Source organism: Lepidochelys kempii, chromosome 4, assembly GCF_965140265.1.
Source record: "Lepidochelys kempii isolate rLepKem1 chromosome 4, rLepKem1.hap2, whole genome shotgun sequence".
In the NCBI taxonomy this organism is placed as follows: domain Eukaryota; kingdom Metazoa; phylum Chordata; order Testudines; family Cheloniidae; genus Lepidochelys; species Lepidochelys kempii.
Genome location: NC_133259.1, coordinates 84724260 through 84737151, shown reverse-complemented (window position 1 = coordinate 84737151; position 12892 = coordinate 84724260). Strand labels below are relative to the sequence as shown.

The 12892-nt window shown below is 36.9% G+C and overlaps 1 protein-coding gene across 1 annotated transcript; it reads right to left on the bottom strand.

Annotated features, from left to right (window-relative positions):
- Positions 1–975: 975 nt before the first annotated feature.
- On the bottom strand, positions 976–6625 carry FGF20 (fibroblast growth factor 20). The gene is made up of 3 exons (XM_073340094.1): positions 6328–6625; positions 3302–3405; positions 976–1221 (listed from the first exon to the last, which is right to left on the bottom strand). Exons 1-3 carry the CDS (start codon positions 6623–6625, stop codon positions 976–978), a joined length of 648 nt encoding a protein of 215 aa, XP_073196195.1.
- Positions 6626–12892: the final 6267 nt, after the last annotated feature.

Below are 12892 nucleotides of genomic sequence, written 5' to 3'. Positions count from 1 at the left end.
ACCTTTTGCAGTTTTGCAAAGCTATATATATTTAGTTTGTTAGCAAACTCTTCACTTAAAGAATGACAGTAAAAATGGTAAAGTAAAACATAGTTTAATTCCTTTTTAAATATGCGTTTGAATTCAGTACAAATCTGTAAGGCATTCTCAAAGTCAAAAGCAACCAACATTCTCTTCAGCTTACAACGATCCATGAGACAACTATGTGTGCATAAAAATATAACCTAATCTATACTTTATAAAAAATGAAAATTTAGATACTCTGTTTTTGAACCTGTTGCGATGTAATGCCTTTTTTGCATGATGACACTACCTCAGAGTAAATATTGGCACTGTCAATGATTTTTTGTTCGGGCAAGGGGTTGTAGTGTCTTCATATCCCAGTAAAAATAAACTCTTTAATAAATAAATATATAAAATAAATATATGTCATCTGGAAATGTATAAATAGGTCCATCCTGAAGAAAAGTTCCAGCTCTGACTGAAATGCATTGACTTCCAAGGTCCGTCACTTGTAGTATAGCCATTATAACTTCAGATATAGTTCTCAGGCTTTATTGCTGTTTTACAGCCTATTCCTTACCATTTCATTCAACTTTCTGACTATTGTCCCACTCCACATGATTTAGGTAGTTATTTTTTCTCTAGTTTATGAATAATAAGTAATCCAGACAAGTTAGGCACGAGTTTGGTATTTTAAAAATAAATCAGACTCCAACCTCCCGCTCTCTACTGGCCAGCAACAGGGTCAGCAAACTTCAAAGAGGCTTGTCCACTCTTAACTTTAAGGCTTTGTCTCCTATATCCAAACATTAGGAAATGGAGGCTATCACTAAACAGCTTGTTAAAATCCACTCTCCTAGAGCCTGGTAACTCTGCAGTATTTGAAAGTTCTTCCTGCTTGTGTTACCATGGAAGCTGTGGTAGGAAAGAATGGGTTTTGTTTTGGTTTCCTTTCAAACACTCTGTCCCATTTCAACTGTATCCTAACACATCTTTGTAGAGTTCTGGGACTCTTTCGGGATCCACTGGCCTGGGTAGGAAGTGTGTGAATTTCTGATGTCTTTTGGATCTAGCCCCATCTCTGGGAGTACCATCTTTGTTAAGTGCTACGAAATACCGCCGACCCGAGTCTCCATGTTTGTACACGTTGGAAGAATAAGTGTTATACCAGTTCTCTTCAAACTGTTCTCTGAAGATGCATTCAGAAGTTAGTTTCTCCTATTTTAAAAAAAGATAGAAAAATAAAAGGTCAGAGCTCTTTCAGTAACCAATTTCTGAACATATTCCTATAAAGAGATACAGTGATAACTAAAGTGGATTGGAGTATATGTTGACTTATTGTTAATTTCTTTGCTAATAAAATCAAACCTGGGAAGAGGGTAAATCTGATCATACCTGTGGCATGTGAACTGTTTTAGAGCAGTTGGGAAAGTTATTTGTTCACAAGGCTCCCTTTTATCACTACCAGACCTGCACCACTTTGTGTACAATTTTGGATTTAAATCCCATTTTGCTGACTTTCTCTAGGATTGAAGAGGGTGTTACGCATGCAAGAGTCAACTAAAACACACATCTCCAGCATCTTATCTGACACCCTCAAAATGAGATTTGAATATGTACATACAGGCAGAGAAAATATAAGACTTGACAATATGTGTTTAAGTGTTCCTGTTCTTAAATGGTCAAGAAAATACAGATTGTTACCTTAAAAAATGTATTTGACTACTGAACATATCCAACATAGAATGGCTTAGACCTCCCTTATGCTGGAGGGAATGTGGTCACTGCTGTCCTTATACACATATGAGCCTTCTGGGTAAAGATGTAATGTAACAGATGAGAAAGGCAATCCCTTTGGAACTGGAAAGCAACTGCTGTGGCTGTACCTAGTATTTGTGACTTATATTCCCCAACTTTTAAAATAACTAGGATCACTACAAGGACTTTGGTGACCACATTAATCTTGTTTGGAGAAACATAATTACTCATTGCTGGAAGACATTTTGTAAACGAAAGGGACTCAGTGTGTATGGTTCATTATTATGATGGATAAGGTAAAGCTTGCATCAAGATGGAAGAATCAGAAACATATTACCATCTGTCACCATTTCATACTCATTCAGACCAACAAATGCCTCCCCCTCTCAACCTTCAATCCTAAAAAATGTCTAAAACACTAAAGGATGTCATTGATTGACAAGGTAAGTCACAAACAATGACAATGTACATACTGTTTCCTTTTGGTTTATAAAATGCCCAGAGTTCACAATCTATTGTAAAAAATTATTATATTCAGCCATCATCTATGGAAAGGGTATAAACCAATCCGTGATAGGAATAGAAGTTGTAGACTTGAAACTCCTGTCAAAGGTGTATGTTTTATTACTGCAGAACATTTGAGTGGGAGGGGAGGACAGAGAGTATTTTATCTTTCAAGGTTTGAAAACTGAAATGGAGAAGAATCTGAGTCCATGTTAGCCTGATACTGCTGTAGAACCAAAGACTATAGTTTGTAGTGTCTTATGCTGAAATTTCTCAACAAAAAACAATCATTTGAAATAATTACAAGCTTATTTTCAGTCTTAACAGTTTAATTTTAAATCAGAGTATGGATTAAATGATATTGCCTCATTTATACTCCTCACATTTTCAAAATAACAGTGGTACATGACTAAGCTGTTTAAGTTTAATGGTCTTCGTTCAGATGTTGAAAAAAAGCAGGTGCCCCAAAGTGCCACCTGCTGAATTATAAGGGATCAGCAGACCACAAATCAAGTAATCCAGGGTTTTGTATTTATTTATGTATTTTTCTGTAGAATTATCTTTTTCCTCTGTTTTCCATATCAGTATTTTTTATGGTGAAAAATGCAGTGAGCCTGATAGATTTGTAGGGTAGATCTTAAAAAGAAAATCAGTCACTAAGTAACTATATTAAGTATTAAGACTTTCTTAAACTGGCTACTTTCATTCATTCATTCATTCATTCATACATTGTTCTCTTTCTTTTGTCTTTGTTAAGGAGGAGCATTTCTGATCCATTCTCTTTTTCTCAGGCTAATTAAATTCTTTCCATGTGCATGATATTTGACTCAGACTGTAAAGATTTGAGCTATCATCACCACACATTCTCAGGATGATTGAATGACACAAATGATATACACTATTTTAACAGGAAAGAAAGTTAGCATATTCCATTATTTCAGTGGTTGGCTGAGTTTTTTGCCCGCTATTAACAATTGACTCAGTATGTCAGGTCTAAAATCCAAATGTGGCTTAGAAAATATAAGCTAATACTTACAGATCCATAGAGTTCTCCTTTGTCATTCATTCCAAGGTAAAGGCCACTGTCCACTCCTCTAATACTGACCAGTCCCACTGCCACACTGATGAATTCAAGGATACCTAAATGTACAAGGGTAGGGCTGCTTTAACTCACATGTGTTAAAGTCAAGAAATATATATATAATATATTTAGAAGCAGGTGAAATAATTTATTTGTCCGTACTATAGCAAATGTGGCCTACATACATATATAAGAATACTCCTATTTTACATGTCTACCACTGAACTAATTTCATACACATTTTAGTTCAAAGCAGACTAGAAGCCTCCACAAGGAAAAAGAATTATTTGCTTTTTTCAGAAACATTTGTTATGACTTAGTTAAGAAAGGATTTTATCTGTCACTGATGGGTTAAAACTATTCATTTAGGATTCAGGGCTATACAATTTCAGTAGATGATTATACAGTATTTGATGAAGTGTCTTTTCATACATTGGAGGGTAAGATTGAACTATCCAGAGATATATTTCACCTTCTCTGTAGCACTATCTTAAGAAACCAACACTTTTAATTATATCTAATGGGTGGAAGTCAAAATAATGATATCATGTGAATACAAGTCAAAATACAGATGGGAATTGTATACCAGAGAGTCTTCCCATAGAGAAGAAAAACATATTTGCTGTATATCTAATCCAACATGTGGGCCCAAATCTGCAGCCCCTATTCACATGAGTAATCCCATTGATTTCAGAGGCAGGTTTTGTATATGTATACAATATGGTGCATGTATACTATGTTTAAAAAATTACAAAACTGATCATAATATGTGGAATATAACTAACACTTGATTTAGAACGTTTATTATCTAAATATGCCTAAAATATTTGTTATTCTGATTCATTATTCATCATTTGCGATGTGAAATTGGGCCCATTTTACAGTATTTAAATTATGTTATATTCTGTCTCTTTAAACTATGTCACCACTTATGTGACCAAAAAGGATCCAATTTACCTGTAACCTTGCTAGTAGCCCATTCTTGCCCTAAGCACTAAGTATTTTGAGATCCAATATGTACAGATTACATTACACGTACAATACAAAAAAGACAGGACATGTGTAAATCATATCTGTTAAAATTGCTACCAATGTAAACAGAGTCCCAAAGTGAGGTTGCTTTTGCTTCACACCTAGCACATTTCTAAAATAATAATACAAACTTATTAAACTAATGTGATAGTATGGAATAGTCTTTCCAATATTTTGGGCATGCCTTTTTGTCTCATTATGCACACTGTTTTACATTCTGACCCATTTTCCGTCTTAAGAGAGATTAGTGTACTGTAATTTACAATCTTTTGAGTTTTAACTGAACTTTGGCATACCTCTTATTTACAATGCTAAATGACAAACCAGCTAAATCCTTTACAAGGAGCAAGCATTAAGAACTTTTTATTGGATGTAAATCATCACAGATTTCCCAGTTTCTAATGTCCAAGGTCCCATAAAAAGACATGGAGGTATTTTGTCTTTCTGATATCATTTTCAAAGCCATTCTTTTTATAAACCATAATAAGCAGGCCATTCAACCCTCACAGAGACCACATCAGACAAACCTGTGGAGAATAGGGTTAGAATAAAGGAAGATTTGAAAGAAACACTGCAAATCTTTGATCTTGGACTAATCATTTTTTAAAGTAACAATTTTGTGTTTACATGCTGTAGAAAGTCTCCCTTCTGTGAATAACTTTGTGTTTAACTACAAAAAGAAAAGGAGTACTTGTGTCATCTTAGAGACTAACCAATTTATTTGAGCATGAGCTTTCGTGAGCTACAGCTCACTTCATCGGATGCATACTGTGGAAAGTGTAGAAGATCATATTATATACACACAAAAAGCATGAAAAAATACCTCCTTCCACCCCACTCTCCTGCTGGTAATAGTGGGAGGAGATATTTTTTCATGCTTTTTGTGTGTATATAATAAGATCTTCTACACTTTCCACAGTATGCATCCGATGAAGTGAGCTGTGGTTAGTCTCTAAGGTGCCACAAGTACTCCTTTTCTTTTTGCGAATACAGACTAACACGGCTGTTACTCTGAAACCTGTTTAACTACAGTTCTTTTAGTTCTGAAAACACCAGTACTTCAATGTGTTATAAAATCAGTTAAGGGCCATTCCAGCTGATTGTTTTGACTATGGGAGAGATGATAGAAAACTCTTTAATCACCTTTTTGTGCCTGTTAAATCAATACAAAAAAAACCTCACTGATGGTCAACAATAGCAGGTTTGTTCAGATAACGCTGCAGTGCCTACATACATTCCTTCTTATTTACCCTTACATGTCAAGAAACCATTTACATCCTTAGGATATCCCCCCCCCCCCTTTTTGGTTTATGGACAAACCATTTTAAAAAGGAAATAAAAGAAACATTACTGTTGTGATTACATTACAGTTGTAGTTCTGTGCAATCCCACGTGCAGCTTTCTCCGCATTGCAAAACAAAGCAGATTAGAGGTTTAGCAAGATTAACGATTCCATGATCTTTGTTTGTTTAGAAAGAGATTTAGAGATTTTGAGATTGCAGAGGCAAGTCCGGGACATTAAATTTTAGGTACTGAATAGAAAAAACATCACCGTGATAGAACCTCTCTTTCTGAGTTTGCTGCTACATACAAATGTAGGTGTAGAGTTTACATACATATACTAATGAATATGTGTATGTACATATAAACCGACATACTCTGGACGCTCCACACAGACATTTCTCGTTAATGAATGACATAGGAAGAGATGTTCTGTCATGCTGAGTTCTGTGTGCAGCCCCTGCGGTCTAAGGCTGGAATGCACAGCTTTATACTGGGAGTCTCGGGCTAAACACCTGCCCAGTGGTGCACTCTGATCGGACCGCTCTGCTGCTCTACTTTGCAGTAAGTATGTAAGTGTTTCTTTTCCACGAGGAATAGAAACACCTCTCTATGCGGGACGGATGAGGCTGAGATCCGAGCTCTCCGTGATTGCAGCTGCTACCTACCGAAGAGGCTGTGGTCCTGCCTGGTGCCCTGCACGGTGCCATCGGGCAGGATCTGCAGGTGGAAGCCCGTCCGGCAGTAGAGCTGCCTCCGGCGTAGGATGCCCTGTAAATGGGCTAAATCCGCAGTCCCAGTCGCCGCACCTCCTCCACCTCTGGACCCCCTCTCGGCCTGAGCCAGGCGATCGCTGAGCAGAGCCGGCTGCTCCCCGGCAGGAGGCAGCAGGAAATGGGAGCCCACCTGCTGCCCTAACCCTTCCAAGCCTCCTAGGAAGCCCCCAATTTCGGCTAAGGGAGCCATGAAAGAGCCCGCTGGAAGGGAGGAGGTTTAACGAGCGATGAGTTGAAAGGTAAATTAACAATAATCAAATGAGAAGAGTGAGATCTAAACGTTCAGGCCGAGCTGTTCCTGGATGATCTCAGGCAGGGTGGACTTTGCACTGGGACAACAGCTGCCTGTCTTTGGAGCCTCTTCTGACTCCGAGAATGTGGGAGTCTGCTGCTGGCTTTGCATCAACATCTAGAGCTGCTGGTGCTGCTGTTGTGTCCTGGGAAACTGATCAGATTAGAGTTCTGTTTATATACAAAGCCCGTATATATGCTGGTCCCCCCGGACATATGCTAATGAAGCCCTCTCTTGCGCGCCGGAGAGGTTGCGTTTGAAATTTTAAACCGATCTCTCCTCTCCTCACACCTTTTTCTGATCTGCAGTGACGATGGGGAGTTTCTGACGTTTCCCAGTGTGCAGAGCCATAAAAAATAATCCATAGACAGACAGAGAGAGAGAGAGAGAGCTCGCATCCAACTTTGCAGAGCGGTAGCATAGACACTCTCTTCCCCTTTGTTGTTGTTGTTGACGCTGCTGCTCAGCCTCCTTTGATGTGAGTGTTTCGAAAATGATAGATTGCAGCTATAAGGAGCCCGGCTTGGCAGGGACTCGAGAAGGAGGGTTGGACTCAGGAGTTGCTTGGAGCTTGCAGTGCATTACGTGGACAGGTGCAAGGAAAGGTAAGAGAGAAGAAGGATAAAGGGCGTTACCTGAGGGATAGACCTGCCCAGACACACATGAAAGAAAAAACAAAGATCTGACAGTTTTACTCCCTGATTGTAAAACACTAATAAAATGTTCATGTATTACCCTTTCCTTTTATCACTTAAGTTCCAAGGTGGGGGATTTTTAAAAGAAATTGCATAATCAGGGATGTTTTCCCCCTCTGTAAAATTCGCGTTCCTATTTAATTCATCACAAACATGATACGATATTGATCAATGTCTGTTGGTATCGGCAGAGTGGTTTTAAACATATCAGTGAGCTAGACCAGTGACTTTTGATTAATATTTTTAAATCACATAGAGAGAAAGAGGGAGGAAATGGTGTGAGAATAGTTTCACAGTACATACTCCGACAGAGAGAGATGATATATCTAATCACCACAGTATAGGAACGCCTACAATTTAACTACAGTATCGCCTTTAAAATATGTTTTAATTCTTGCATCAATAATATTAAGATCTCTTTGAGGCTGATTTAGGACTGTGGTAACTTGATGTAGCTGCATTTCTGCCTTTCAAATGAATAGTATAAAACGATCATTGATATTTTAAAACAATTATATTAAAACTATCAAGGCTTGACTTTTACACTCTATTGATTTTTTCATATTTAATAGTAATTTTTAAACACTGAAAACTATCTTAAAGTATATTCATTAGCATGCAAGTATTGCAACGTGTGCCCTCACCAGTATTAATGTATTATGGTGTAAAACCCAAAGATCTTTCATAGTTAAATCTTTCAAAGGTTTGAAAGTCACTTGGCTGGTTTAAGCTTTCATTTGAACAAAAAGTTGTAGAGAATCATGAAAGATTAGTTTTTCAATCTTGCTCCATGGGCTTTTCAGTCACAGTCTAAATCTGGGAGATCAAATAGATTTGACTGCTTGGCTTTATTTGCTGTGGAGAGTATGGGGCTAATTAATTGGCAGGTGCTTTAAAGCAAGTAATGCTACACCTTTTCATCATTGCAGTCCTAAGTACTGCCCCTGTATGCACCTGAATTATAAAAAGGGTTCTTTAAAGCAAGTGATTTACTGTGGAGGGATTTAAAACCAAAAAAACTCACACTAAATACAATGATCAGATAAATCACCTCAGAAGAGAGCCCTGGCAGACCTGCTCTGAAGGTTGTTACAGATAGATGTTATATTATTTTACCTTTCAAATAACAGGAGTCTGTCATGTGGTGGGACCCAAAAATTCACCATAATTGAGATTTCAAAGCACATCTGTGTAAACATTACCACATCAGTGTAAAACATCAACCAATGAGCTTTCTCTTTGAACCAAATCTTCTTAATTGCAGTGCTAAATCAAAGAAATAGATCAAAGTTGAGTGATCTATATAGCACAGATTTCTCAAGTAGCCTGTACACTGATTTAGATACCTAAAACATTTGAAACGCACATCAAGTGTTTTTATTGATATAACAGTTATTTCAGGATCAAACTGTAATTAATTCAGTTCAGCACAAGACTGCTGGACATAGACTGAAGCACATATTAAAGGGAATATCCTACTGAGCCTAGAGATGCTCCTCCAATGAAAAGTTCCTAGGTTCCAGTATTATTTGAATATAGTAAGCAATAAGGGGCTTTTCTGGTTAGATTCCGCATGTGATTATCTGTACCAGAGGTTTTTTCAAACATCATCAGCTCCTCAGATACTTTCTTGCTAATAAAATCATTCTTGTTTCACAATGGAGATGCATTAAGTAGAGTGAAATACAAAACATAGACTTTTTCAAACCGGAATCTTTAATGTCTGGCTGCTGAACCGGTTATGCTATTTTATAAAGTACCAGAAAAGAAGCAAAAAGATAAGGATTTTTTTCTTGTTTGCACTAGTCATGTGACAGGAAAAGATAACACTAAAGATTTTCTGCACATTCTGTGACGATATCATGGGAAGTTAAATAATTTTGAAGAGTGTTTTTACAAGAGTACATTATTCAACTTTAAGTATACACTACAATCTAATCAACTTTACCTATACTTCCTAGAGACCGCACTTTCAATGTTGTTAAACAAACACATATGTGGTCCAATTTTTATTTCTACTGCAGGTAGTTAGAGCTTCTGCAGACAATATAATTACTGTACATTTTCTAAGATTAGCATATAGTCCTGAGCAATAGTTGGTGGCTGCCTGCAGAGTGGAGAAAGGAGCTCACTGATAACTTTGATGCTTTTATACATGTATCACATGACACAGTTGGAAAAAACATATAGGCTCTAAAGATTTATATCTTCCAAATTTACTGTGCTTTAATATTTAAAAACATCCTTGCAACAATGGTGTGCCAACTCTAAAACAAAATATGGGTATTGCCTACTTGAGTTACTCCTGTACCTCAATCATTACCAAATCTTTTCTGTATCTTCACAAAAAAACACAGTATGGGCTATTTTCAATGGACAATAATAGCAGAAGATCATGCAGGTATTGAGGAGCAAGTGTTTCAGATTCCCACTGAACTTAAATAAGTCATAGATGTATGTTGGATTCACTGAGGGGGGAAAGGAGTAATTTTCCAAACTATGCCCCAAAATCAGATCCCGTCCCTTTGAGATAGGAAAATGAAACTCCACTAGCAGTAGAATGTTCCACATATGCAGATGGTCAGAAAATGAACATGCATGCTGTTATGAACTCCTTGGTCTTGGCTCTCTTTCAAGGGGGCTTGGATATCCCTTGGCGATCTGTTGGGCTCTTTGGTGGGGGTCAGATCTTTCCTTGGGTTGTGCACTGCTCTGAGTACATACAGCAACACTTTCCCTATAAGTTCTACAACAAATGAATCTGTACAAAACATATAAAATGTAACATCTGTTTCACACACAGACACACACACAAAACCATTTTTAAGACCATATTAATATATGAAATACATTGAGCGTGTGTATATATGAACTTTGGGAGAATACTAAGGGCGATATTTGAAATATGGGTAACCATTCTGGAAAGCAATGACAAAAAAAGAAGACTTAAGGATCATGGTGCACACAAGCTCACAGTTGGATGGACTGGCTAAGAGGGTGAATGTGATTCTTAGATACATAAGGAAGGGAATATTGAGTAGAAGTAGGTAGGTATTATTACCACTGCATGTGGCAATAGCTAAACTATGACTGTTACCAGATCTGGTGTCTACATTTTAAATAGGACATTGACAAACTGAAAAAGGGGTTCAGAAGAGAATAACTTCAAGAATAACTTGAGGTGCAGAAAACCTGCCTTAGAGTGACAGACTAAAAACTCAATCTATTTAATTTATTCAAGAGAACATTAAGAGATGACCTCATCACGGTCTACAAGTACCTACATGAAGAGCAGCTTTCTGATAATAGTGGGCTCTTTAATTTAGCAGACCAAGGCATGACAAGACCCAGTGGCTAGAAGCGCAAACCAGACACAGACTAGCAATTTCAAGCAATTTTTTTAAACAGTGAGAGTAATTAACCACTGGGACAACTTTATCTATAGATGTGGTGGATTCTCCATCACCTTAAGTCTTTAAATCAAGATTGCATTTCTAAATGCTCTAACTCAATCAGAAGCTATACTTTTGATGCAGGAATCACTTAGTGAAAGTCTATGGTTTGTGTTATGCAGAAGTTTAGACTTGTTAATCATAATGGTGCCTTCCATCCTTAAAATCTACAATTCTACAAAATCTAAACAAAATCAGTATGTTGACTAGAGTTGGCTGGAAAATGGGTGGGCAGGTGGCAGGTTTCCACAGAAAAAAATTACAAAAAATGGAGAAAAACGGTTTTCATTGAATTTTTCTGCAGAAATGTATCAGGTGAAAAATTAAAAACCAAAATAGTTCATCATAAAAACTAAATATTTTGGCCAAAATTCAAAATATTTATTTAGTTTTTCTGATTAAATATTTGGCAAAAATATTTTGGCCATAAAACACAATACAGTGGAACCTCAGAGTTATGAACACCTCAGGATGGAGGTTGTTCATAACTCTGAAATGTTTGTAACTCTGAACAAAACATTATAGTTGTTCTTTCAAAAGTTTATAACTGAGCATTGACTTAATACACCTTTGAAACTACTATGCAGAAGAAAAATGCTGCTTTTAGCCATCTTAATTTAAATGAAACAAGCACAGAAATAGTTTCCTTACCTTGTCAAATCTTTTTTTTAAGCTTTCCCTTTATTTTTAGTAGTTTACATTTAACAGTACTGTGTTGTACAGTATTTGCTGTTTTTTTGTTTGGTTCTTTGTTTGTTTGTTTGTCTCTGCTACATGTTTGCGTACTTCTGGTTCAAAATGAAGTGTGTGGTTGACTGGTCAGTTCATAACTCTGGTGTTTGTATGTCTGAGGTTCTACTATATTTAGATTTTGAAATATTACCATGGTGATTGATCGTAATGGTAGTTTGGGTGCCTCATGGTCCCATTTGCCTCTATAGGCTGGGCTCCCCGGTCAGACTACCTACATCTTCCAAGATGCACTATGGTCTGCTATGGGGAGATGGTGCATTCAAATGGTTGCCTACCTCATAGAACAAATAGTCCAGCTGGGGAGCCAGGCTCATAGAGGAGAATAGGAGCATGAGGAACTCAAACTACAACTTCCACGAGGCACTGAAGTGGTATTTCAGAGTCAAAATATTTTGGTTTTCAGCCAAAATGAACATATTTTTGTTTTCAGGCTTTCCATTTTTCTATGAAAAATTGAAATTTTCTGTAAAAGCCGATGGTTTTCATGAAAATTTTCATTTTGTCAAAAATAAAATTTTCCATAGAAAAACAGATTTGATGGAAAACTTTCAACCAGCCCTACTGCTGACAAAGAGGTATCTACAAAATGTGAGCCTTCTTCAGCTTTTACTTAAATCAGGAATAACCCACTCAGGTCAATGGGATAAAACAGATATAAAAACAGTGAGATCTGATTGAGGCCCATAATACCTAAAAATATAACCAACTTTGCAAGAAAAACTTCAGTTCATTACATACCGTACAAAGTGTACTGTGTACTGAGCACCACATTAGTAGCACAAATCAGTTCATCGCATGCATAATTTATATATGTTTTAATGCAGATTTTTAAAACTACCTATTCTACCCTTTACTTTCTATGTATTTCTTCCAGTATAATTTGATAACTGTTATGATGATTTTGTGCTTTAGACTCTTCTGCTCAGAGATCTAGTGTTTTATTTGACTGCTGAGGGCATCATGGGAGATGTGCTGTAGGTGGGGAGCTGGACCCATGGAGGAGAATGGGGACATGAACAATGGAACTACAGCTCCCATAAGGTTCTGCAGCAGCTCAGGCAGATGCAGAGATTACTGTCAGCCTGAATCAAAACAAGTTCAGGTTGGCAAACCAAAAATCAAACATTTTGATTAGGAAAATCAAAATGTTTTTTTTTTCTCTCCAAAATGTTGAAATTAAACATATCAATATTTCTGTATTAAATTTTTTCAGAATTTTTTGTTCCTCAAAACATTTTAATATTTTGACTTTTCAACCTGATTGA

Bases quoted from the DNA above. Each gene is read 5' to 3' on its own strand.
- FGF20 (XM_073340094.1), bottom strand. From the start codon at position 6,625: ATGGCTCCCTTAGCCGAAATTGGGGGCTTCCTAGGAGGCTTGGAAGGG. The intron at 3,406-6,327 runs GTAGGTAGCAGC...TTGTACATTTAG, and splicing joins GCAGGACCACAGCCTCTTCG to GTATCCTTGAATTCATCAGT. The intron at 1,222-3,301 runs GTAAGTATTAGC...TTTTTAAAATAG, and splicing joins AAGGAGAACTCTATGGATCT to GAGAAACTAACTTCTGAATG.